Here is a 27618-nt window from a genome sequence, read left to right as displayed (position 1 = left end):
GAGCAAGTAACAAACTTGTTACAACCGAACAACAACAAAAACTACTAAGAGAAAGCGGGACTTAAATAAAGGGATTTAAGTTCTTGAGTGAAATACCAGTATAGCTTTAAGGGGTTAATTCAAACTCGCTCTCTGGGCCTCAGTCTGTTTTTTTGTTTTAGTAAATCCTGTCATGCGAGGGGTCAGAAGGTAGATTGGGCAACATGGCTTTGTAGGCCTAATGAGCTAGGAAAAAGGGGTAGAAGGGGGGATTTAAACTGGAGGGGATTGCTTGGAAAAGGGAGATTCACGAGACGAGATCAGCCAATGTGTGTGTGTGTGTGTGTGTGTGTGTGTGTGTGTGTGTGTGTGTGTGTGTGTGTGTGTGTGTGTGTGTGTGTGTGTGTGTGTGTGTGTGTGTGTGTGTGTGTGTGTGTTCACCACCATAGGAACATTCAAGACTGATCATTTTCTGCCATTTTCAGCCGTCTCTTGAAGAGCTTAAATGTCACAGAGGCTGGGTGGGGCGGCTCAGTGCTGCTCGCACACGGACCAAAGAGGCAGAGTCCCACAGACAACCGCACCCAGGGGAGATGTTTTGGCCAGTGCCTCCATTCCCAAATTTCCAGTCATGATTTTGCAGTGCGAGTTTCCTCCCACTTCCCAGGCGGCCAAATTCAGCTCCAAGCAAAGAGAGTAACATAAACACAGGGAGACTTGTGGGCCTATATATACTTCTGTGAAGATGCATCCAGCTGTGTTCCCTGTGGACACTTGTTTCTCAAATATGCTCCTGAAAACTCTCAATGACACGAGTGGGTCTCTAAATCCAGAATCACAGAAATAAAACACAAATTCAGGTCATTACAATGCATCAAGGGGCGTCCACAGTGAAAGCTTCTTTGTTTTGATTTGTATTCCCTTCTACCCACGCATGCACACCCATTATTGTGTATTTGCATTAGAGTGCATATCAGTGCACTCACCGACAGTTTGAACAGTTTTTTCCCCGCTTTCATGCCATAGAAATGTGGCAGTTAACACTCCAGATAGCCTTAATGTTTCATCCAATTATTTCTGAACAAGTAATCCAATCCCTTTCCACACAGGCACACACACACACAGCAGCTGAAGTATTTCCAAGCGCTCGGTCCACCCTACTGCAACAGGCCAAGGCTAGAATTAAGGATCCAAGACATGTAGCAGAGCTAGTATGGTGACAAATCACACCCTCCACACCCTTCATTTGGTGACATTTATACTCGCTTGTTCTCTTGTTCGGAAAAAAAACAGTATCTCCGACATTATACTCCACGTTACACCCAAAGACGGTGTGTAAGCAGATAATTATGAGTGTCTGTCATTCCTTTTATCACGTTTTTTTAATGGATTTTTCAACAGAAAGGGTAAGAACAAGAGCGAGAAAGTGTGGAAACAAAGTGTTGTATCCATTTGTTTTCTGTTGATTTTATTCAGACTGAGATTTAACTGTTGATTCTGGTCTCTTCAATTCTCCAACGTGAATCAACAACCTACTTTAAACATGTAGACATCCCATAAGCTGCAAGGTGTTGCTGTGATTCTCATTACACAACAGATTAACACTGGATAATTGGAGAGGGCAGGGAGTGAGGGGAAGAAAAGACAGAAACAATAGCGAAGGTCAGGTAACCAGAGCTGTATTAGTGTGGTTTTGAGAAGGGCTCTTCCACAGCAGAGCTCTCAGGTGTCAAAGAAATGGAGAGAAAAAAGGTCAGGTGAGTGTTCATTATTGTGTAATGGCTGTTAAACAACAGACAATAACCTTCTGGATGATATCTGACCTTTCGCATTTGTCTGCACACTGAGATTAGCACAGGGGGAAGGGAAGCGCATAGACCAGATATTTAGATAGGACTTCAGGGAGCTACAAGGTAATCCAACCAGAACTTCATCTTTACAGTGTGTTTCAGTCCATTTACAACTGCAGAAAAATACACTGATGGAGCTCAGTCTATTATATGGCAGTAATTATATATCAATCTTTTAACCTGAGACAAAACTGAAAATGCCCTACATACGTGATTTGTTGTTGTGAAGTTATTTGTCTGATCAAAAATCTAAAAGCTAAGAAAAACAGCAAAGAAATAGAATAAAATAAAAGTAAAATACTACATTCGCCTAAGTTGATATTCTAACAAGGAGTAACTATAACTAAAATGGAGCATAGACCAAATAAACAGGTACAATATGGAAATATGTCAACACTGAAGCTTGTCAGTCACACACCTTGACACACAGCAGGCACATAATTGTAAATTACGTGCCAAAGTAGAGTGATTTTTCTCCGGCTACACTGCTCTTACTAGCTTCACATACCTCTACCCTGCACCTTCGTCTCTCTATTCTTTACCAAACATTTTTCTCGGTCTCCCTGATCCATTGTGGGCTCCCACAGCAACTTGACACGCTGGAACACATGAACCTCCGGCCAACACCCCTCCGGAGCTGTGAGTGTGCAGAAGTGACTGACTATCTCGCTCGCTGATGTCCATCATAAGAGGCAGAGCAAAACAAAGACCAGCCTCAACCCACATCGGAGATTAGAGCTCCAACTAGCTAAAATTTTGATGTTCAAACAATCTGTTGATTACTGAAACAAATAACCAGCTACAAATTGCACAAGTACTCAGTGGTCATGAGTCAGACGGTAGAGTGGACTGTATACGAATTGCAAGGCAGGTTGGATCCATGGCACCCCCTTTTGCTGATGCAAGTCGTACCTAATAGGAGGTGAGCATTTTCCCCGTCAACTCTGCCACCACTGCTGTATGAATGTGTGTGAACAGATAAATGCAAAACAATTTAGAAATCGCTTTGTAGGTTCTGTAAAAGTGGGCACCATGTGTGATTTAGTGATCAGCATTGACATTTAGCATGGAGTTCTTTAATGTATTTGCCTAATAACAAAAAGAACAACAATGCTTATGTGCAGGCTACTTTTATAACAGACTACATGTGTGCTTTTTGTGATTTATAATTTGCTACTAGATATCTGCAATTTCCTATACTCAGCTGTGTTCTATACTTTTTGTAAAGCTGCTCAACCCAGGTCTATCCAGTGTTTTCAGGTGTGCTGTGCTGAGATCAGCAAAGATCTTGGTTCTTCCACAACTTAGCCTACGTCCACAGATTATGAGAAGGTGGTCCATGCTTTTATATAATCACATCAGTCAGTAATTCACAAATAATACATGTGATGATGTCGCCAACAAACTGATACTTAAATGTGTTGGCATCGAATTTCTTCATTGATTTTAGCTGATTGCGCTGATTTTTCATTGCACCTCGACTGTGGATTAGAGCTGCTGCAAACTGGAAATCTGCAAATCAGTGAGGCCAACACTGAAAATGCATCAGCGTCAATGTTTTAAACTGACATGTTTTATTAATTTTAGCTCCATAAAACAAATGCTTTTCTTCAGAATCACTATAAAATGGCTGCTTCATGACATAAGTTGTTTTTGGCTCCAGTCATTGATCACTACTATAGTTTCTGACAATTGCAGCAGTAAAATCAAACTCAGTTCAATTTAAAAGCTTCCTAAGACCCAAAGCTTTGAAAGTATGGTTTAATTCAAATTGTCAAAGAAGAAAAAAGGTGTTTGGTGCACTTTGTCCACTTTACCACAGAAACATTAGCGCAATGAATTAGCATCTGAAGAGAAAACGCACAGATGCACTTTACATCTGTTTCATTGTCTTGCTTTGTGTGCACACATATACTGCATTTTGATCCAGCCAAAATCCCAGTAAAGCCGTTTCATTTACATATTTTGCTGTTTCTGTTGTCACACAGCAGAATGAGTTTCAAATAGTGAAAGAACCACAGGCCATTAAGACTACACGATAACCAACAGATGTTTCTAAGCTACTGCTCTGCACCACTAAAGATTTCGCTTGCTCAGGACGGGAAAGAAATCTCTCTCTTTCTCATCCTGATTTTATAACCTCAACGTCATCTGACAAACTAACCACATGAGTTGTAATGTCTGTTAAGAATGCAGCTATATATTTTCAGAGCTTTTGAAGCTACAGCCAAATTCAGAAAGCAGTTACACAATAAGTAGAAAATAAATTGCTTTAGTTGCTCTGAGTTTGTCACACATCTACCATGTCTGCTGCACTTTGTTTTACTTGCAGACCTAAATTGCTCATTTTGTTAAGAGGTTTGAAAGAAACTTTAATTTCTTTTGAGTTGCACCACTGACCCAAATAAAAACTCCCCTTTTTATGTATTTTTATCATGGCAAAGCTGCCAGTTAAACCCTACAGTATTGCATTTACACAAAAAATGTGGCTTACATTTCATACTGTACAGCATTATTCATTCATATACATTCAATTAACTGATACAAAAACAGTTGTTAGATGTAGCCCTACTATAGATGACTGCACTGTTTAGCACATGTTTACAAAAGAAGTACACACTAGCTAAACTAACTCTTCCATAGCTCCAAAATAACAGAATACGCTCACTTTTTCTGCATAATCTGGTGCCAACTTTGTCAGTCAGCAATAGTGACAGTTTGCTGTTTAAGTATACACTCCAGTGTTGTGAATAAATTATTCAACCTTTCAGCAACGCCCACATGGTGACCAGCATGGAGATCACGTGAACAAGTGCATTAGCGCTTGTCATCTCAGCTGTGGAAACATCCCTCCACCTGCTCGCCACACACAGTCACACCTTCACCTGTTTGTCAGTCACTTCTGAGAGCCCAGGTTTCAACTCCATGTAGGCTACAAATCTTTCTCACCACATATCTTCCTGTCTAAATGTCTGACACCAAACACCAAAGCAGACAAACTCAGGTTTGTTTGAATGACACAGAATCAGCCTTAACAATCACTCACCACAGTTTATGAATGCCTGAAAATGTCTTCTTGTGAAACTGCAGATGTTGGTGAAACGTAGAGCAATGTGTCTTCCACAGACTCTTTTCTAATTGGTTTGTTTGCAGCTTTTTCAGTTGCTTTAACTTGGTTTCAAAGACTATAACATGCTCTTTGAATTGTAAAATAGAAGACCTATTTTCAGCCATGTTTCTTTCAGCATATCGACTGCACGCGCTCCATAAACATTCATCCAAAAAGTGAAGATAAGAAACATTTGGACCAAGACCTGCCGGTTACCTCAACATGAAAGAGCGTTGCTATATTCTCTGGACTGTTTTCGTGTGCAGCTATGCTATGTGCTAAATTTTCCCCTTCTTTGCCATAAAAGAAAACATTACTTTCGGGGTTGCTAGGGAAACCTGAATCTTTGTAAGAAAAGCACTGTGGTCTGGAGACAAGCGTTGTAAATTACTAACTCACTTCGGCGCAGTGGAATTCCTGGCACGGAATCTGCCAGCGCTCTGAGGCTGGGTGGGTGAAGAAAGCTGGCACATGGACCGGACTTTTCATACTGTACTTTACTGTTTACAGCTGGGAGAGAGACAGCAGGGATGGAGAGCTGGCAGCGGAAAGGGCAGGTTGAATCCCAGGAGATCACAAAAGAACATGCGATAGATGCCAGCATACGCATTTATTCACAGGGCACATTACAGCTTAAACTAGTGAAAACTACATAAGTTACACGTCCTAAGTTGATTGCAGCTTCAATCATCTGAGCTCCCAGCAGTTTGGGGGCATTTTCTGCTCTTGCCGTATTTTAACTCACTCTGGGCTCATTTTTCCCTGTAATATAAAGTCCTGCACTTCTATGGAAACAGCATGCCCATGGCTGAAAGCAGAAAGAACATAAAAAAATGTGTTCTGTGCAGTATGACAGTTTATAATGCAATAAATCATTAAAGAAGGAAAGCTGAAACACAAGTACAACATTTTTCCAAGTGCCCACATGTGTTACCAACACTGGAAAAATACAACAGGTATTTTACTATTTATACTTTAAATTTGTTTGAATACTTATATAATTTTCTTCTGTTTTCTGTAAATGCCTAAAAGCCTGCAGTTCCGCCCAGTTCAGCCGAAAAGTCCCTGAATTGTCGTCATGTGACTGTTGGTTGCGGCTGAATCATGAAGGGTTTCTTAACAAGGAGCACAGAATATTCTGTATTTGACAGAATATCATTCAGTTTGTTTTTGGTAATTTGACAGAATGAAGTGAGCTTGCTGAAACATTACAATTTTAAGCTGAACAAGTCTACGTCACAAATGATTAGCATAATCACAACTGGAAAGTTGGGGTTCAGGGGGTTAATCTTATAGTGGATGCAAGATACCTGATTTAGCTCAGTTTATGTTAAAGGATAACGATCCACATACGACAGCTCTGAATGCATGCACGACAACATATTGTGTCGTTTAAGGCCATGTGGGCTGAGTTAGCACTTTTAAAATGGGAAGCAGTTCATGAATCTTTACAGCTGATATATGAGAACCATCATAAACATTTGATAAACACATAATGTAAAACACATCTTCTAAAGTATCAAATCAGACCTACACAGGAAGAACACAAGTTATTTCTGGTTCAGTTTATCTCACTCAATCAGTCACTTTTGCTCACACCACCCCATCTCATACGTACAGCACATGAGCATATGAACGTGATATTAGAAAGAGCTTTAATCTGTTGCATTAAAGCACTCCTTTTACTACAACAACAACTTGTTTGTGTGCGTCTCTCTTTTCGTGGGTGGCGTCTGCAAAAGATTAACCTATGGAATGGAATGATCCACGGAGAAAGAGATGGCTGGGTGCGGCCCTCTAAACCCATCCCTGCATTCTTGTCCTCCCTTTTCTCTGCTGTCATTGGCCACCTGCCTTGTTACTTTCTCTTTCTTCCTAGTAAACACGTTACAGTCAACCATCTCTGCTTCTCTTCACGCCTTTGTTGCTTGCCTTGTCTCTGTCCCTTCTCCTTGCCTCCATGGGAGCTGAGGTTAGCTATGCGCAACAGGATTTCTGGCTGTGTCAGTGTTTCCTTTAACTCGTTTGCACATTTGGACCCACACATGCGTTTACACGCTCTATACGGAATATCATACAAAGGCTCAAACTATCAAACACATACCAGATCTCCACTTGATGATGTCGCTGAACTCTTCATTGGCTCCTCCTTCTGCGATGTCACCATGTGATGCCATTACTGCCAATTAATCCACTGTTGGAACAGGTGAAACTGTGTGATAAACCTCCAAGCCTCTTGATGTGCAGTGGAACAGCCCTCTTTCTCCACCTGTAAGCACGAGTAAAACCCCAAATCTGTCAGTTACATCTCGGTTAAGCTCCCAGAAATTATACCAAGCTTTACTCCTATTAGCTCGTTACTGATTTCAGGAGGAGAAACAAATCTCACATCAGAAGTGGCCAAACCAGGCCGCCCAGACTTGACACGCGAGTTAAAACACTCACAGCTGTTTGAGACTTCACCTCTATATCTGTCGGGGAAGAAACAGGTATGTTTCACACCGTAACCTTGAGCTGACAAGTTGGGTATTGATTTTTGTGTAAAAAAAAAAAAAAAAAGACTCCTGTAATCGTAACTGCTGCTGCAATAACTTAGAATTATGTTCTGGATTTTTGTAAACCTTGGAAACAAACTAGATAACAATGTCACAGTTTGAAATACATTAAAAAAAAGCATCACATAGCAATGAAGTTTGTTTATGTCCAACCACATTTGCTTCAGTTTGTCCCCACTAACCATCATACACGTTTAAAGTCTTGTCAAATTTAATTCTCTCTCCTAATTTAGAATTTTGGCTTCAAGTTTATTTCACACCATGGCAACGATTTCAGAGAAACCAAAGGAGCAGCGATGTCTTGTAGACAAGTTGGAACGACGATGGCTTTCTCTGAGAACTCTACAAAATATGACTGTACAGGAAGTTTTTATTTTGTTGGCATGGCATACAAAAACACACAGAACGCTGCGGTGATATGTGGTCAGCTTTCACTTGAGATCTGAAATGATCTCCAGGTATTTATTCTGACCTGTGAACTGATCGGCCGCTTGCCTCAGTCTTGTTTGTTCTTCTGCAACCTGCTTTTTATTCGAGTGCTAATGCTGGTACTTGTGGTTTGCTTGAACTCGGCGTGTCCTTTCATTAAAAACTCAACCGTGTTCACTCCCAGGGAAGCTTGCTTTTACCATGAAAGGAGTTGGTGAGCACTTTTACCAGGGGATACTGGGTGAGTTACAGTTCTTAAGGGATGATGCAAGACCCAAAAATAACAACTGTAAAGTCAAGACAGAGGCAGGCCCATCGATCTTGCCGGTATCTTGACAATTTCAGTTCCTCTGTTTGAGAGAGGAGTGAGATTTTTGACAACCAATGCAAAACAACTGAAGGGACACAACCTACCATCTTAATATGATCTATCAGCAGCTGTACATTGAAATTCTCTCAAGTCTAGTGTGTATTTTCTAGTTTGGTTGATTTGCAGGAGGCATGAGTGTAAATGAAAGCAGCTGGAGCCCAATAAATCACTCCTGTGCTGAATCTGACCAGATTGTCCCCTACGATACTGTTGCACAACACAGAGTAACTTTTTAACAGTAAATCAGCCGTGGTGGCCTTGTGGTTAATGTTTTATCTCTTAGGTATGACTGGAGAATTCAATCCGAGTACAATCTGGCTGGGGTGAAAAACAAAAACCTAAGCTACGTGCAGGACTTCAGGTTAAGCAAATACAGTGATTATTTGGTTTCTTTTTCAATGTTTTAACTTTTAACGGCGACTTTACTGATAAAAGTCACAAATAACGTGTATCCAAATCGCACACTCACCTCTGCTGTCACCAAGGGCTCAGGAGACGTGTTCCCTCAAAACAAGTCCAAAACGTGGAGAGTATGGACACAAACAGGCTGGAAAATGTACTGAAGCGTCTTCAAAGTCCGCCACTTGAACCAGTTTAAGGCATTTTCTCTGCGGCGCTGTTTTTAACTAACGAAAGTTAAACGCTAGCTCGTAAAGACAGCCGTCCTCATGCGCATCCAGACTCCACAATGTACACCCAAATAAATGCTTCACTTTTCTGCAATGCAAAGCAAAGCACAGCGGCCGTGGACCTAAAAGCACACGGCTGCCTGTGTCCGGCACACGGAGAGATGGTTATTAAATTTCACGGGTGAACACCGCAGCGATGTTCACTCAGGTCCCACAACTTTGTTCCTGTTGCTTTCTGGACTCTTTCTCCCTGTTGCGTTCAGCGATGTTAAGCTACAGAGATTCAGCTAAAGACAGCGGAAATAGTAGACACGTTCCTTTAAAGTAAAAGGTTGAACCTTTTACAGCCGTCGTCTTTTTTCTCTATGTGGCGTTTGAAATATCTCAAACAAATTTTATATTATGCAAATTATTGATTAAATTGATTAATTTACAACTCATCCTGATGTTAACACATGAAGGGGCTCACTAAACAAGCTACCGCGATCCCGTTTTAAATTTGAAAGCTGTAACCGGATTCATAGCGTCCACTTCGGGTAACTTGATTGATGTTTTCAGCTTTTTTTTTCTTCCTCCGGCTGTAAAAGTTTTCCTGACGCGGAGATGGAAACATGGCGCGGTGCTCGTCACGTGACAGAACCCCAACAAAACCAGTGACTCTCACTGGAAAACCAACATCTTTTAATAGAAACACTAATTGTGGAAAAATACCTCTCAAGTTTACTAGGCCGAGGGATTGTTTTCACGTAAATGAGTCTCCAGATCGAAGATAGGTGTTTTAATGTAACACACATGAATGTGACATACTGTTGTATTAAATCAACTACTTTAAGTGACAAATGTATTGTGAGAAATTGCAATACCACAGCTTAAAACTTAATTACAAATAAAGGCACTAAGATATGATAAAAGTGAAAATATATTAATCAAACTAATACAAAATTAACTTCAAGCATTAATTGCAAATTTGCGATAATTATAAGTCGCCAACTATTAAACTGATCATAACTAAATAATCGGACATTCATTGTTTGATTTTAGATTTTCTTGAGGAAAAAAAGTCAGAATTCTCTCATTCCTCTGAATATTTGTTGACTTCTATGACAGAAAAACTGAATATCTTTGGGGTATGCACAAGACACGGATCAAAATATGTAACTAATTATTCAGCAATTAATTAATTAGTTTGAGATTGTTTACCGAAAAAAATATTCTTCGATTGCAGCTTCCTAAATTTAAATATTTTCTGGTTTGCTTATTCTTCCATGACAGTAAACTGATTATCTATGGTTTGTGGGGAAAAAAACAAGACATTTGATGACATGATCTTGAGTTTTGATCAACATGTTTCATCATTTTCTGACATTTTACATACACCACAAGCAAATCTAACTAATTGAGAACATAACTGTCAGATTAATCAACTGAATTTACCTTAAATTGCATCAACAATTAAGTGATGCTCAGTATGAAACAATATTCTGCATTCAACTTTAATAATAAATCTAGTCAATATACTTTTCTTTAAGCAAAATTAGTATCAACAAACTTGCAACCCAAACATTTTTGTTGTTTTTTTTTATTTGTTTTTTACAGAAAAAAGCTATAAATTCAATTTATCGGGTTTCTATTTTTTAGTCAATGCATTAAATATACAAAACAGGCCTTTTATTATTAATAATGAACTTCATTTAAATAACACATCTGATACACAAAATGCAAACAAAACCTAGGATGGAACAGATGATTCAAATGACAGTTATATTATAATTTTAAGACACACACATATTTTAAATAAAAAGATCTGTATTGAGCCCCAATTTGCAATAATTCTTTAATAATAGTCACAATAACTGTGATCATCACTACAACAATTATTAATGTGTTATTACAATTAAAATAATAATTCTTGTATCAGGTTTCATTTTATCATACTGGGTGATGTCGGCCTGAAAAGCAACAACTTTTCTGTTACCTGAGGGGACTGAATAATAGATTACAGCTCTTTGGAAAGAGTCTCTGAGGCTTTGGGGATGCAGATATGTTGATCTCCCATTGTAAACCTTCATCCTTCTTCCTCCCGCTTCTCGGTTGTCAGGGCTCTTTTGTGGACGTTTCTTCACAAAGCTCGGAGAAGACGCTCCATTTCACAAATGAGTGTTCTCTTAGGCCTGCAACACCTATCAAGTGACAGCATATTTGTTTGGCGATGAGAGAAGGGAGCAGAGGGGGGGGCAAGAACACATAGAAGTTCACAGACTGCAATTTGTCACAAAGCTGCTGTGCATTCATAGCGTCGGGTTCAAGAACATTTCAAAAAGCCTCTTTTGCATCTGCACTTCTTGGTCTTATGCAGCTACACCACAGCAGGCTACTGAAGCGCTGCTGTTTCCTGTGAAGGTTTTCCTGTGGCAGACGCAGATGACCGGGTACCAATGAGTCTAAGGCATCGCCCCGGCTGTGAAATTACAGGGGTGAGAGTGTGTAGGCCTCTGGTCGACTCAAGCCCAGGAACGACAAGAAGGACCTACAGTGCCCTCTTCTGTCATAATGATGCTATTGGTTCTAAAAGATTAACAGCAATGAAAATGTAGTTTACTAACAAATACAGTTTTGTTTGCTTATTTTTAAAGGATTCAAAATTTAAGGTGCTCATCTTATTTGGTCTAGTTGAAAATACTTATTGAAATAATGCAGATTCACTAAATATCGCAAATGTTTGGATACTTTGTATTAACCAGCAGGAGGTGGTATATTTAAATATTGTGTATGTATTGCTTATCAGTATGATTTCATCCTAATGACATTGTTTTAGATCGAGATTATTCAGCATTACTGTAGCATCAATACTATGTTTGCATGTTTTTTGCAGTATAACACAGAGCAAAGAAACACTGTTCCCAACTAATATTAATAGTAATAAAACAAAATATTTGTATTTATAAAAAGGCAAGCTAATAACAAACACTGCATTACAGTGTTTTAGGTGCCTTAAATTAGTTGGTCACTGTTTCATTTTATATAGTTACTGTACAAATATGCCTCCTTTTCCAATGGCTTATTTTGCTATTCTTGTCGGTGGTCTTCCGAACAGAGGCTGATGTTATTTTATTGAAATGAATGCAGATTATTTGGTGAACCTCACAAAGACACCAACAAACAAAATAACTTTACCAGGAGTGGGGTTCGAACCCACGCGGACATATGTCCATTGGATCTTAAGTCCAACGCCTTAACCACTCGGCCATCCTGGTGTATACACCGCATCCCGCCGCGTTCCCCCTAGAAAAACTCAGAGCCCAAAATCAGATTAACCGATAAATTTATTTTTCATTTAATCTTCAGATTCTTACGCAGTTACCAATTCACATGGAATGTAGCGGTACCTCTGCGGAAGCGACGATGAATCAACAATCACGAGTCAAGTATGATGCTCGTGCGGTGTTAGCAGCTAGCAGCTAACTCATATCTGACTTCTGTGCCAATGTATGCCGTTTACGTAGGTAGCACAGCACGGCTTTAACTTAAACTATTACTTCTGCTACTACTTACGGTAGTGTTGGATGTGAATGGAACTTCAAACACAAAAACGCCAGCTTGTTTACTTACGGGAAGCCCCGCTGTGTGAATCGTTGTCAATACAAGTTATCTCACTTGGATCCGTGTAGTGGTGTTAGCATGCTAACTACGAGCAGAAGTTTCAGTTTCGATACAGCACACACAACACATGAACACACACACAGGGATGTTACGCTGTGTTTGCAGTACATTGCGACCAAAAGAGCGACAATGCAAAGCAAAGCTATTAACGCAGAAAGACGCTTATGAATTGTTCATAAAGTCAAGAACGAAAACAGGGCTGCCAACGTGTGACCAGACCTTAGAGTGAGGTTTGTTTTGTACGGGATGCTGATGAGGGGGCTCTGAATAGAGGAGAGTGTTCCCTCTAGAGCCAGACTGTTCCTAGTCTTGTTCAGTCCAAACAGTGAAAACAGAGCATTATAGAAGGTAGTCATATTAAGTCCAAAACTAGCAAAAGATGCCACTTAGCGTTCCATCATGGGGACAGCAGCAAAACCAGAAAACCAGTGTAATTTTCCACTCAATGTGCAATGCTGAAGGTTTCGTTTTGTGTTTACATTTAAATTGTGCACAATTTAAATTGAACCTTCAACAAAAACTTAAGAAATCCCACTGGTTTTGCTGCTGATGGAATGGCGCAATGCTAACACATGTTTTTACATCACATGCATACCCATCCATCCATCCATCCATTCTCTATACTCCGCTTTATCCTCATTAAAGTCGTGGGGGGTGCTGGAGTCTATCCAAGATGACACATGTTGGATAGACAACATTACAACATGAATACATGTGACTCCTTTTTATAAAAATCATGTGATTGTAAGGGGCTCTTAGGTTTATATGTGGTCCTACCTTCAACGACAGGTGTGTAGTGAGCATCTATCTTTACAATGTTTCTCTGAATAAACTGGCAGGTGTATCTTCTGTTTTGGCCGCTCTGATGCTTCACAGTCAGAAGAGAAACACAGTCTGTCTGTCCATTAAACTTGTACCCGTCCCAACAAGCTCCTATTCATCTTTTGATATTGCTCTGGTTTTAAGAATTCAAAGGTTTTTAATGTTCATATTCAGCAATAGATGAGTTTTCAGTGCAATAAAAAATTCAGCACTCTGTGTCTCTACCCAGCACTGTGGTAAACCTATTTCAAGACTGCATTTATTCAAACACATTCATTTTCATATGGAAATACTTGTTTTCAAGATTTAATATTTGTGTGTTTAATGAGGAATGTAGCCTGAAAAAAATGTAAACAGACTATTTTCTGTTTATTATTCCCAAAAATATACAATAAAAAAGTAATGACATGCCAGTCACCAGTCACTCACTGAATAGAATAGAATCACTTTATTCATCCCCGAAGGGAAATTCAATACTGACTCACATTGAAAAATGTTTTGGACATAACTCAGTAACTCATCTTACTGTGGTCAGGATGGATACAACTTTAATGGGGAGACATGGTTATGCACTTCAGGGCTACCTGGGAGAAGGCGGTTTTGGTAAAGTGAGAGCGTATTCAACTCACATGAAGAAATCAATTGTCATGAAAATCATAGACAGAAAAAACAATTAGTCCTAGTGACAGGGAAAACTTCCTGTCCCGTGAAAAAAAAATCATTAGATCTGTTAACCATCCCAACATTATCAAGACTCATCACATCTCTGAATCACGGCTTGGAACGGTAAGATATATTTATAGTTTCTTCTCTTTTATTGTCATTACTGCACAGTTGAGATTGCTCCTCTACACTGTTCATGGAGATCAATGTTTGTTTCACTTTTCCAAGAGAAGATTGGTTTACTATGAGCACAGTTGTCCCCTAATGTTAACCAATTGGTTATTGTAACCACAGTGACAAGAGCTCTCCAACCTTGAAGTAGTAATTTTAACTTAAAGCATATTCCCCAAGGAAACTAAGTTGCTTTTGTGCCTAATCTTAACAAAATCTCAATTAGTGCTTTTAGGAACCAACAATCAACAACAACATTCTTCAGCATGTTGATGCTGCTGCTACAGTTTATGTTGTGAAGTCAGAATTTTCTCACCTTTTTTCCTTTGCATCATTGTGCATTCACTTACACATACTTTGCTGTTTTTTTTTAATTTGTAGATCTACATAGTGATGGAACTCTGTAAGAATGGAGACCTGTCAAACTACATTTCTGTCCAAGGGGCCTTAGAGGAATCCTCCAGCTGCAGGCTTTTCAAACAGTTATGTACGGCCCTCCGGTATCTTCATAACATGGACGTGGCTCACAGAGACCTTAAATGTGAAAATCTGCTGCTGGACATGCACAACAACATCAAAGTGTGTGACTTTGGGTCTTATGTAGATGGTCAGATGGTGCTGAGTGAAACCTACTGTGGCACTGCAGCATATGCAGCACCAGAGATTTTAAAGAGACTTCCCTACAACCCAAAAGTGTCTGATGTGTGGAGCATGGGTGTTGTGCTATATATGATGCTCTATGCATCTCTACCCTTCAACGACTCCAACATTACAAGGATGGTGAAAGAACAAATGGAGCATTGCATTAACTTTCCAGAAATTCCACCTGTATCATCTGAAGCAAAGGCCCTCATCCACCGCATTCTGCACTCTGTTGTGGAGAATCCTCTCGCTGCATGGCAAATCTGCTAACTACTATTCCACTGTGTAGCCCCACCAAAAAGACAGATGGGTCAAAACTGAAACAGACCAGGAACCAAGGGAGAAAGGAGGAAAAAGAGGCAGAAGGAGAAAGAAGGGCAGGGGTTGGAGCAGGATTATAACACAATCTGGCTAGTACAAAGAGTAAAGTAGTGTCACAACTGCATCATTATTTTCAGTGGCTTTAACACATGATTGGGATGTTAAATGAATAACCAATGATTAACATTAAATAACATACCCGTTTCCAAAGTTGTGGATTTATGTTTTAATCTCTTTTTATTCTGAAAGACCAGATCCACCTCAAAACTCAGATTTTTAGAGCTTTTGTTTTTTCAGCTGATACTAAGCAGACCAAATTGTGTAAATTATGTGCTAAATTAAGTGCATTATAAATGATTATTGTTATTATATACCAGACATGATGCACCCACAATGCTCCAATGATGAGGAGGAAAGAGTGTTAAGAGTAGCTACTATAGGTTTGGTCAGCTTAGTCAGGCTGGGCTTAAGCAACTTGTTTTTTGTTGTCTTTTTTTTTTTTTTTGGTTGGTTGGTTATTTGTAAGTCAGCAGACCACTGGAGTTATTTAACCCTAAACCTGCTGTACCACTTTTTAACAGGATTTGGCTTCCTCTAGATCAGACACACCATCACATTAAAAGCTAAATGTCACAACTCTTACAGAGGAAATAGCTTGGATTATTTTACTGGATCAGATGGCACGTCTCTTCCTCCTTTACTAAAAGAAGAATCTGAAGGAGCGAGCTGATTACTTTAAATAAGTTTCCCCTATTCTTCTACAGGCCGTGTAGTATCATTTGTGACTTGTAACACCTGAATCCAAATTTCTGCCATGTCCCCCATCTATTCAACTTTCCATGTTCAGCTCATGATTTACCACCACTGGCTGCAGTTTGTCAGCTCTTAATCCATTCTTACCTTCTACCGTTCACTCTCATGACTTCAGTTCTTCCAAATTTCAAAAGAACACATGAACAGCTTTCCCACATGACCCGCGTAACTAAGCTGTTTACCAAATGACGACAAACTGATTTTAATTTAGTAGAACAGCATTTATTTTGTGTCAGTAAACCACTTAAAATGTAAACAGATTCCGCTTTTCTCTCTCACACACACACACTGAATAATTCTGTGATTTTACAGTTAATCAAATTTCAAACAGCCTGTAAGTTTAAGAATTAAGCTATACACATTAAAACAATGCAACTCTTTAGAGCAAGTCCATTTCTTTTATACTTCCTGCTACAAGTGTCTCTGCAAAGTTTGAAATTCACTATAAATTATGCATGATATTTTTCAGCTCAGTTCCATATTTTTACTATACATAGTTGATGTTTACTTTAATTTTGAATTGTCCATAAAATTACATAATGTCAAACTAACTCCTAAAAGCTTTAGTTCTTTCTCCAACAAGGTAGACAGGGGCAACACTGCAGAAAAGGGTTTTTCTTCTTGTACTGTACGGCCTTCTTGATGTGATCGTTGATCTGGTCAACATGTTCCTGAGTGCGATGCATGTGAACCTCGATGTTATTCAGGAGGGATCCCTGCTCCTCCACCAGCACGGCCATCTGCAGGAACAGCTCGTGGACCTCCTTCAGCCTGGCCTCCAGCTCCACCAGCTGCTCGTGTCTGCTCTTGATCTCACAAAAGGCCATGCGGCATGTTCGAGCCGCTTGTGGCTGAAGGCTCTGGGACAGTTCGGCCCAGCCTTCACCACCTTTGTCCACCAGCACATCCAGCTGCTCATCGGTGATGTCTGTGCCCATTATGGACGCCTGTCTCTGGATCCTCGTCCTGCATGTGTTCTTCTGCTTCTCCTCAGCTTTACTGTAGTCACTCATGACAGCACGGAAGGCATGAGTCAGCGTGTCATACTGAGTACGGGCGATGCGACTAACAGCAGAGTTAGGACCTTCTTTCTCCTCCAGCTGACTACTCATCTTACCCAGGTCCTGCAGACGGACGTACAGGGCCTCTGCACGTTGCTGGACCCCTTTGGCAATGGAGTCACAGTCCTTTTTAAGGAGGGTGAGGCGGCGCACGGAGGTACCAAAGCGTTCATTTTGCATGCACATACGCTCCACCTCCAGCTGGAGCAAGGAGATCTCCTTGCGTATGAACTGGGCTTCCTTCAGGACCTCATCAATAGCTGAGGAGTTCTCAAAGATCACTGCCTGTTGAGACAGAGTCACCTTGTCTGCGTCATACTCGGGGCCATTAAACTCTAATTCCTCATCCTCATGGTCCTCACTGATGGTCTGCAGCCTCTCCAGCATGTCCCGCATCCTGCCTGAGAGACCAGAAGGAAAGAAAATGCTGGTTTCTGGGTTCATCTCTAGTCCAGCTTTGGTTTGATTAACCAGAAACACAAGAGAGTTCAACAAAAAGATAAAACATATGCTTCATATTCAATATGGCATTCATCCTACATGTGGAGTTGTAGACACACATCGCCTATATACATGAAAATAAACACTCAGTGCTCTGATAGGACTGCAGACTTTTCTACATCCAAATTTACCCAGAGGAAACTGCAAAATTCATCTAAAAGCCAATGTCGGCATTGTACAACTGCTACAACTAATGCAACAACTGGTCAACAATGACAACAGTCACAACTCAGTGCCTCACTGGAATGCCTTTATTTAAACCAGGAACAAGGAAGACACTGCCTTACAGAAAAGAACACTTTTGCTGTGAAACTGGATTTGTCACTTGAGATAGTTTGAGATTTACATTTATTTGTCCGAGTAGTTTGTATATGTTCATCTAGTTAATCTTATTCTGGACAAAACTTGCAGAATTGTAGCATTTGAATGGCAGGTATCTTTCCATGCAGTGTGAGAGTTTAAACTGAAAATCAATTTCCTCATTCCATGTTGGTTTAAAAGTCGTAAAAGTTGTCACAATATATGATCAAATGACTTTAAATTAATCTCCCTTTATGCTGGCTGTGGAGCAGAGCGCTGACTGAATGAGTAGGAGTCATATCCATTATTAGGGTATATCCCAGTGGCCTCGCTTTCACTAAGAAAATCAATCAGATATAATTAAATTCTCAAATCAAACCACCTTACCTCTTCTGCCTGGGTCCCACAAGATTAAAAAAAAAAGAAGTAAATCCTTTCTTTTTAGATTTATTTGATCCAAGGAACTTGAAAATGCATAATACTGACAATCTGATAAGGAAAGTTGGCTGTGTGCTGCCTGTTCAGCATGTGTGTCTGCTGCCGCTTCAGACGTAACCGACGCAGATGAAGCCACTGCAACACACAATACTTCCTTGAAATCAGATCCTTTTTTTGAAGGTTTGGTTCACTTCAGGAATCAGGCAATTCAGTTAAATAAAAAAAGCCATTCTTGTCAAATAATGCACTCAGAACAAGTGAGAAAGTAGGAAATGAAACGTGTGGAATTACACTTTACCAGCTGAGGACTGCAGAACAAGCTGCTGTGTATTTGCTGATTGATGACACCTGTGTGTGGATGTTTGTGCACAAAGAACATGCTACATGCCAGGGAACAGAGAAATGAGTTTTCATAGGATGTCGTTCCATCTCATATCATCAGGGTTCTTCTGCTCAACCATCTCTGATCTGCTTGAAATGTTTTTTATTATATACTATGGATATTTGAAAGGGTATTTGTGAACTTTTAGATTCATATATAAAGTACTTTCTGAGTAAAAACCATTAACCCACTGAAAGCATGTTTTTGCACACTGAGTTTAAGGCTAGTTTAAATGACAATATCTCAGGAACTATAAGGAATAAATGCCTGAAATTTGGACAAGTACATAAAAAAACTTTGACTCTGGGCGAGTTCCATCCATCCTCTATACACCGCTTTATCCTCACTAGGGTCGCTGGAGTCTATCCCAGCTGACTCGGGCGAAGGCAGGGGACACCCTGGACAGGTCGCCAGTCTGTCGCAGGGCTACATATACAAACAATCACACTCACATTCACACCTACAGGCAATTTGGAGTCATCAATTAACCTCAGCATATTTTTAGACTGTGGGAGGAAGCCGGAGTGCCTGAAGAAAACCCACACATGCACAGGGAGAACATGCAAACTCCATGCAGAAAGATCCCAGGCTGGGATTTGAACCAGGCATCTTCTTGCTGCAAGGCAAAAGTGCTAACCACTACTCCACTATGCAGCCCTCTGGGTGAGTTGATCTCTGAAAAAAATTGAAGTCGTCATGAAAAGTCCCACGACTGAGTTCACATTAACAAAAAAATTGCCACTGAAGAAGTCAACTAGTGTCATTTTCTGAGACAGATGTAGCTGCATGTCACAATTACACAAAACGAAACACAAACGGTACTTTTCAGTGTGAAACACTTGGTCACAAATACGAAAACAGGTATTTTTGTTGAACTTTCAGAACTAATTGAGCACGTGTGGCATGTTGTTCCACAAACAAAAGTACCGATCCAAGTAGAAGAGAAATGTTTCTCCAAATATAACACAAAAGTGAATACAATTTTGAATACTGGCGTACAGCATCGCTTTCAGTAACTTAGGACATCACATATTCAGCTCGATGCAGTGCCCTAGTACTTGTAAGAAATGCTTGAAGGCAAAGTCCAGCTCACCACTTTTGTGTTAAAGACCAAGTTTGTTTCCATTGGAATACAAAACATAAGAATCAATTTTGATCCCATTAAACTGTTTCCACAATGATCATGAGAATAAATTTACACACAAGTACATCAGATTACCATTAAATAAACATCAAGACATGAACATTTCCAGCTAGAAAAATCCCATCAAATTTAAGTATTTGATCATGGTTATACTGATGTATGGGTCCTAAAATAAACAGCCCGGAAATGTTTTTTTCTTAGTTATATTTTAGTTAGATTCTGAATCAACGACATATTTGTGAAATAACAGTGAAAATATCCAGCTTTTATCTTCAACATTTCCTGAGATACTATTGTTAAAGCATAGTCTCAAATGTCAAAGCACAAAAAGAGTTGGTGAAAGTTGGACAATTTTTAAACGTAACCATCTGGAAATAGTGTAAAATTGTATGGATATCTTTAAAAATATCCATATTTCGTGATCTAAAAATTTCAGGAAAATCAGAGATGGTTGAGCAGAAATCGGTCTAAAAATTTGATGATTTGATTTGGAATGACCCACAGTTGGGTCATATTTAATTGTCGAGGATGTGTCTGTGTGTTCAAAGTGCAAATAAACACCAAAATACTAAATCTCATCAAAAATTTGTGTGCTGATGTAGATTTTATGTCAAAGCAAGAAAAAGGCCAGAGTCATGTAATATTTTAATATATTATGATGAAATAAAGACACCACAGAAGAAAGACAAAAAAGTATTATACAAAATTCATGAAAAACTAACCATCCATCCAAAGTAACATATTAGTGCACAGTCGACATCAACAGTGAATCCCTGCATAATTCTAGACTGAGGATGAGGTGAAGTCAACATGTTTACTTACGGGCTCAAAAGAGAGTATGAGGAAGAGATGGGGAATTCTTAAAGTGTTGTGCAATGTGGTCAACACAGAACGGCTTGTTACACACAATAATACAGAGAGAAGTTGGTGTAATCATCAAAAACTCAATTTTACAATTTCTAGAAGAGCCTCTCAGCCTTATGTTAACTAAGACCAAAGGGAATTACATGTAGAGATTATAGGACAGATGGTAAAAAAATTAAGGTAAGAATTTTTTGATTTAACCCGTATTTAAAATAATTTCTTTAAGGTTTACCACCGTGGCAGTGTACTGCATCATTTTCTACAGCAGCATTCCCAGCACTAACATGCATCTCGCCCCCTCAGTCGCATGAAAATATTCCTGAAAGTGACTGCATTTGTAAAATCACTGCCATGTGGAGACTCAGCAGGCTCTAAAACATGAAAAATATCTTCAAATTGTAGTTTCACACCTTCATCACACCTCAGTCATAGAGGAAGAATTGTGATTTATTATCATTTCATTTGAACGTCCCAGACTTTAATTACTTAAATATAATTAAAAATATATTAGCCAAACAAAATAGTTTACTTTTTTAAAAACCTTTATTGTAATTCAGGAAAATGTGTTTGAATGCAATAGCTATACAGGCCATGCAGATAAATACTTTGATGACAGGAGCAGTTTACTAATGACATGCTGAAAATGTCTATGTCTGGACAGCAAAGTGCCTTCTTGGCTGTCCCTCGACTCCTCTATTTCTCTACAATCAAGAGTTGAAACATGGAAAACAGCTGCAAAACATCTTTTTGAAAGGGTTGTTGCTGTCATGCCGTTTGGCCCTGCCCAGTTTGACGAGGGCGTCTTGGATTCCTTCGTCTGTTTTCTGCACGTTGCTCTGGATGGACGTCAGCATGGGGCCCTGCTCCTCCACCAGCATGGCGATGTCCAGGAATATCTCATGGATGCCACTGATGCGAGCCTCCAGGTCCACTAACTCTTGGTGACGCTTCTCGATCTGGGACAGAGCAGATCGGGCTGTTTTGCCTTCACTCACGATGTTGTCATTAAAGATGTTCCACTGGCCCTTCTCTATCATCTCCTCGACCTCCTCCCCCGTCACCTCGCGCCCCACTATCTCCATCTGCCTCTGGATCTGGGCCTTGCAGTTCTCTCGGTGACTCATCTCGGCCTCGTTATAGTCAAACATGGCGTCACGGAAACCGTTGCTGAGGCAGGCGTACTGGGTTCTGGCTATGCGTGTGACGGCAGAGTTAGAGCCGTGAGTTTCTTCCAGCTTGTGGGATGTTCCATCCATGTCGTGCAGACGCGCTAGAACATCCTCGGCTCGTTTCTTTATGTCGGCACCAATGGCGTTGGAGTCTCTTTTAATGGTGCTCATGGTGGTGGTGCCTTGCAACATGCGGGAGTTCTGCTCACGGAGCCGTTTGACCTCCAGGCGGATGAGCTGGATCTCCCTGTGGATGTCTTGGGACTGGGAGAAGACCTCTTCCAGAGCGGGGCTGTTGTCCTCAAACACCACCGCCTCATGGGGCAGCTCGTCCTCCAGGTCCACGTTGCTCAAGGTATCAGAGCCAGTGGGCTCTTCATACTCCATCGGCTCCACATGTCCATTGGACATTTCCTGCAGGTGGCTCAGTCTGTCCCTCATGGCTGGGCTGCAGTGGAAGATATTGAAGAGTTGATAACTGTAATCTACTGAAATGTATAATGTACAGTAATACAAAATTTGTAAAATCACAGAAATAAAAGTGAATTCACATGCTGATTGTCTAAGAAACGGCGAAACCTGTAAATAAAGCCCACATTTAAAAATTTGTATTTTTAGAAATTTTGCTTCATGTGATTACAGTGCATTTAAATCAGCAAATTATATTGCAATGTTAGAGACATTTGCAGTTATTTAAAATCAATACTGTGTATAAGAAGAATTGAAAAATAGTAAATGATTTTTGAAACTACTATTTTCGGATTTTTCTGTTCTGATAAATTACAGATAGTATCTAGTACACTATGTGTCTAAATAATCAAAAGAATATTGTAATTTTACAGGTATTTTAAGTTATTTAAAGCAGAAATTCTGTATGTTAAGGATTAAAAGATACTAAATGCCTTTTCTTAAATGTTTTTCCCTTGGTTTTCCATGTTCTGTTAAATTACAGACAATATCTAGTAAGATCATAGAAAAAAATGAATTAATTTACATGTTGATGATAAAAGAAGAAGAAAAAAAACAGGACAAAGCTTTAGATAATGTCCGCATCAAACAGTATACACATAGGAATTTGTGTGACCATGAAATGACACTGTTTTATTACACTACTGTTCAAAAGATTGATGTCACTTAGAAATCTTCTTATTTTTAAAAGAAAAGCATTTTTCTGTGAAGAGAACATTAAATTAATCAGAGATGCAGTCTTGACATAGTTAAAGTGGTAAATGACTATTCTAGGTGGAAACAGCTGATTTTTAATGGAATATCTACATAAGAGTACAGAGGAACATTTCCAGCAACCATCACTCCTGTGTTCTAATGCTACATTGTGTTAGCTAATGGTGTTGAAAGGCTCATTGATGGTTAGAAAACCCTGTGCTGTTATGTTGAATAAAAATGTGAGTTGTCATGGAAAACTTTTGAACAGTAGTGTACATTTAGCTAAAAATATAATTATTTTTACAGGTATTTGCCAGTATTTTCACCATCTTATCCCACTATATCCCACTGTTTTTAATGTACTTTTTAAAAGGCACCATGTATGCAAAAAAAGTTCAATTTATTTCTTTTAAACAGTGTGGAGACGTAATTAAATCTACAAATGTGAGAAGGATTTCTTTCTAATTATAAATGGTAAAGAGGTCTTTCATTGCAAAGTAAATTCTGGACATTTTATTTTCCAGTCATAGCGAGTTTGAAAAAATAAAATCTAAAGACACACAAATTCCATTCATGATCCAGACACAAAACAATATTTAAAACACGCCCAGCTCCTTGTTATATCTGTCTGCTTGAAAGTCTTTTCCTTCTTCCTTGGGGTAACAATCCACCCATCACCGGCCCAACAGGTTCTCCAAAGGTGAGTCAAAGGTGTTGCTTCTCACCAAACGAGTTCTTTTGACTTGTGAGCTGTGTGACATGTTTGTCCAAACATTCATTCTGACTTTTAACCAAACTGCAGCATCAGATTGTTGTTTTTTTTTGTTTTTTTTGTTTTTTTACATCAGATATGGTCGTATCTTTAAGTTTGAGAAAAGGTTCGAACAAAAACATGTCCAGTGTGTAATGAGGAGGCTGGTGACATTATTAGAAAGGCTTTGAGAGGCTGCTAGAAGGAGTACATGCATCACATGTCTGTCAAATTTGTTGTTCCTGCTTTAACTGGAAGTAACAGCTGGAAATGTGTATGAGTGATCAGAAAGGTTTAGATACAATTCCTTATTAAGCTCACATATAGTGGACAAAATACTGAAATGCGTACTAGTTCCTGATGCAAATAGAAATTCAAGTCTGGAGTTGAATATGTAACTGAGCTCTTTGGTTTTTTTTAATGGGAACGATTTAGATGATTTGCAACAAGTCAGTATCATGATGAGAATATTTGCGTGATAAACACCTTTAAAAATAGACAAACACTTAGAAATCCATTCAAAAAGTTGCCAAATACAGCTGCTTTTTTTAAGTAATCTAAAAATACATATCTTATGGTAATTAAATCAAATGAGTGGCTTTTCTCTACTGATCAATATCATAGTTTACTGTTTTTTAAATGACAGAGTCAAACATTTAGCAGATATGCAGGTTAATCGTTTCATCTTTCATCCTCATTGCCATGCACGGTGGTGAGTTTAGAGGAAACGATCTTACCTGTCGTGCTCTGATGTCCGCAGCTATCAAACTTTGTCCGCTGATGTCAGGCTCCGCAGCACCATCCTATCCTTCCTCTCACGGCTGTGCGCAGGACAAAAGGCCCCACGGTGCGTAAAGCTGCTGTGTTTGGAGCCGCAGCAGAAGGTTTTGCCGTGTGGGTTTCGTCCGGGTGATGAAGTGAGCCACGACCAAACACCGTGACGATGTGACAGCAGGAATGAAGCTCGGTCGGTTTGCAGTGACGCCGCATGTCAGGAGCAGGTGAGGGACGAGGTGTGATCAGCTGGAGTGTGTGAACAGAGAGGGGGCAGATGTGAGCATGACGCTGCCTTCAGGGGGCAATTAGGTAGGATTGGTAGCTGAGTTTTTAATGGTTGTGATATCTGATGGTCTCGGAGACGAAGGAGCCATAAACCCGCGCTGAACTGACGTCACAAGGTGTTAACAGCCACGCCCATGACTCCACACGAACTCACCTGTATGTGTGTGTTTGTGCGTGTATGTCTGTATGTGATTAAAGACCGATGTGGTTTTACCTGCTCCCTGCACTGTACATACAGTACCTGCCTGTAACAAACAATTATCTAACACATTAGTTAACCACACAATGTTCCTTTGGCTCAACTACAACATAAATGAACAGTTAGCATCAATCTTTTTAACTGTCTACTGGAATTATGGTCAACCAACAAATCCCACTGAGTTGGGATTACTAGCTTCTCCTCTACAGTCATTTTTAAATGCCATAACTATCTGACATTGTTGAAGATAGAGAAGGAGACTTGAAATCTTGACTTCAAGGTGAAGAAAAATGAAGTTTTAAGCCAATTTTATTGAAGTTGCCTCAATTTTAATTTAGTTTTAAATCAACTAATGCAGAAATTTGGCCTTAAATCACACAGAATATTAAGTTGATGAAATTACCAACATTAATAAGCCAACCAAACTTAGCAACGCAATGCTAGCAACTTTAAAGCTTATAATGGCACCGTGGATTTCGTGAAGTGGTGGGAGGAGGTCCTTTGAATTATTGTAGTAACACAAGTTTGTTATTGTTCCACGCACACTTGCATGCTCAATAGAGCCTAACTAACTTTGACGCAGTGGAGTAAAAACACCATGGCCAACGAGCGCCGTGGTGGTTTATTTGCAGAATGCACATATATCAATACTCTTGTCACAGATCACTTGCATAGGCTACAGCAATGACTCTGCAAGCTTTTGGGTGGAATTAAGCCTTGATTATATCCCTTGGTTGCACAGTGGGTCGGTGGTTGCACTGTCGTCTTGCAGCTGGAAGATCCCTGGTTTGCGTCTCTGGGTCTGGGATCTTTCTCCCTGTGTGTAGTGATTCTAAATTGTCCATAAATGTGAATGTGATTGTTTGTATATGTAGCCCTGTGATAGACTGTCCAGGGTGTCACTTTACCCCAAGTCAGTTTGAATAGGCTCCAGCTCCCTGCAACCCAATGAGGATTAACCAGGGTATAGATAATCGATGGATGGATGGATGGATGGATGGATGGATGGATGGATGGATATATCCCTTGTGGACACTTTGGATGCATAATTATTATTATACTATTTTCTGGCCCACTTGGAGGACACTTCAATAAATGTGCAGTCGATTGGCATCTACATATTCCACACTGCAACTTCTGTAGCGTTGTAGCCTTCTGCCCAAGGACACAAATTCCAGGCTGCAGGCAAACATCCACAGATGAGTCAGTGAGACTCCATGTTGAAATATGCTGCAGTGCACATGCTTGGCAACAGTGTGCATGTGCAGAACACAAAGACACTGGTCTACTGGGCATGCAAGCAAAAGAGTCCTCCAAGGGGACTTAAAGTGGATTAGAAAGCAATAAAAAAAATCAGTGGCTACACATGATGTCCACAGCTGTTCATGTGTGTTCTTAAGGGTGTACAAAAGTTTGTACATGCTTTTTATTCAATTATTTTATATATTGTAGATTAATACTGAAAACATCAAAACCGTAAAAGAATAGATATGGAATCGTAAACAAAATAGTGTTAGTCTTCAGTATTAATCTACAATGTATAAAATAATACAAATCAATAAAAAGCTTTGAATGAGAAGTTGTGTCCAAACTTTTGACTGGTGGTGCATAAGGCCAGTAACAAGCATTTGCATTAGATCTTGCATCAACAAGTATGTGAGAGCATGCTAGAGTCCATTTAATGTGAATTCTGTCACAAGTCCACAAGAGTCTGTATGGAGCCCTCTGTAGACATCCATTTATAGCCCCAACTTTTTGTCTGCACTGTGACTACACTACAGGGACAGTAGTGCACATGTTCAGCAGTGATGTGAGGAATATGAAGATGTAGACCTACCACACATGTAATGGGTCCTTTAAGTGAACTAGAGAGTAATTCAGTAACAACAACTGAACTGTGGTATCTACCAGAGTGCATTATCAATTCCTAATTCTTCTTCTAACACGTTTATCTCTGGTACATCAGAAGCCTTTCTTGGATGATTCATTGGTTTTTCCCTACATTACTTCATAGCTGCCGCTACTCCTTCTCTGTAGCTCGCTTGTTTCCCTCTACAGCTCTGAGCAAATATTGCTGGTTAACACATTCCTTCTAGTGCACCAGTGCTGGAATGTGCAGAAACCAAATTAGAGAATCCATTGCACTAGGAAATACAAAGAGATTTACCTGGCACTGACAGGCTTTATTACCATTGTGTGAACTCATTCGGCAAGGGCTTTACTGTGAAAGGCGTTCATATGTATGAGTCACACGCTCTAGTTTTCATATTTTTTTTATTTAGATTTTTGTTTTTTGTTTGTACTAGTAACAGAAGAAAGAGAGCAGTCAAAATTTGATGCAGAGAAACAGCTGATTCTAATTTGAGTAGACTGGACAAAAAAACCCAGGCCTCCAACCCCCACCCTGTCTTTTGATGCCTGATCTATCACATGCTATTGATTATAGCTTGATTACTCCAGTCTGAGATGAAGAACGATAAGATTAAATATATATTTTTTAATATAGGGGTATGCTGTGTTGGAAATCAGCCTATTCTACCGTTAAACAAGCCACAGAATATGTGTAAGGC

General features: G+C 39.7%; 4 protein-coding genes and 1 non-coding gene across 5 annotated transcripts in view; 1 reads left to right on the top strand and 4 right to left on the bottom strand.

Moving 5' to 3' along the window:
- Positions 1 to 9183, bottom strand: part of LOC127530389 (utrophin-like) — a 33511-nt gene extending 24328 nt beyond the window's left edge. Inside the window, exons 1-2 of the mRNA XM_051937029.1 lie at positions 8762 to 9183; positions 7043 to 7207 (exon numbers count right to left, since the gene is read on the bottom strand). Coding sequence (XP_051792989.1) covers positions 7043 to 7115 — 73 coding nt within the window. The 5' untranslated portion in view covers positions 7116 to 7207; positions 8762 to 9183. The remainder of the gene's footprint in view (positions 1 to 7042; positions 7208 to 8761) is intronic.
- A 2909-nt stretch (positions 9184 to 12092) lies between these two features.
- trnal-uaa (transfer RNA leucine (anticodon UAA)) lies at positions 12093 to 12175 on the bottom strand. Its single transcript has one exon. It is a non-coding gene; the product is annotated as a tRNA-Leu (tRNA).
- A 1775-nt stretch (positions 12176 to 13950) lies between these two features.
- Positions 13951 to 15364, top strand: tssk6 (testis-specific serine kinase 6). The gene is given in 3 exon segments (XM_022198237.2): positions 13951 to 14077; positions 14079 to 14189; positions 14619 to 15364. Coding segments are annotated over 3 exon segments (765 nt in total). The 5' UTR covers positions 13951 to 13954; the 3' UTR covers positions 15150 to 15364.
- A 750-nt stretch (positions 15365 to 16114) lies between these two features.
- LOC110953970 (syntaxin-11-like) lies at positions 16115 to 17504 on the bottom strand. The gene has a single exon (XM_022198221.2). The coding sequence runs from the start codon at positions 17468 to 17470 to the stop codon at positions 16577 to 16579; it is 894 nt and encodes a 297-aa protein (XP_022053913.1). The 5' UTR covers positions 17471 to 17504; the 3' UTR covers positions 16115 to 16576.
- A 2963-nt stretch (positions 17505 to 20467) lies between these two features.
- Positions 20468 to 25065, bottom strand: stx11b.1 (syntaxin 11b, tandem duplicate 1). Its single transcript, XM_022198220.2, has 2 exons — positions 24525 to 25065; positions 20468 to 22320 (listed from the first exon to the last, which is right to left on the bottom strand). The coding sequence occupies exon 2, from the start codon at positions 22311 to 22313 to the stop codon at positions 21411 to 21413; it is 903 nt and encodes a 300-aa protein (XP_022053912.1). The 5' UTR covers positions 22314 to 22320; positions 24525 to 25065; the 3' UTR covers positions 20468 to 21410.
- Between the last annotated feature and the right edge of the window lie 2553 nt (positions 25066 to 27618).

Source organism: Acanthochromis polyacanthus, chromosome 16, assembly GCF_021347895.1.
Source record: "Acanthochromis polyacanthus isolate Apoly-LR-REF ecotype Palm Island chromosome 16, KAUST_Apoly_ChrSc, whole genome shotgun sequence".
Taxonomy (NCBI): Eukaryota; Metazoa; Chordata; class Actinopteri; family Pomacentridae; genus Acanthochromis; species Acanthochromis polyacanthus.
The sequence above is the reverse complement of the archived record's forward strand: the minus strand, read 5'-3'. Positions and strand labels throughout refer to the sequence as shown.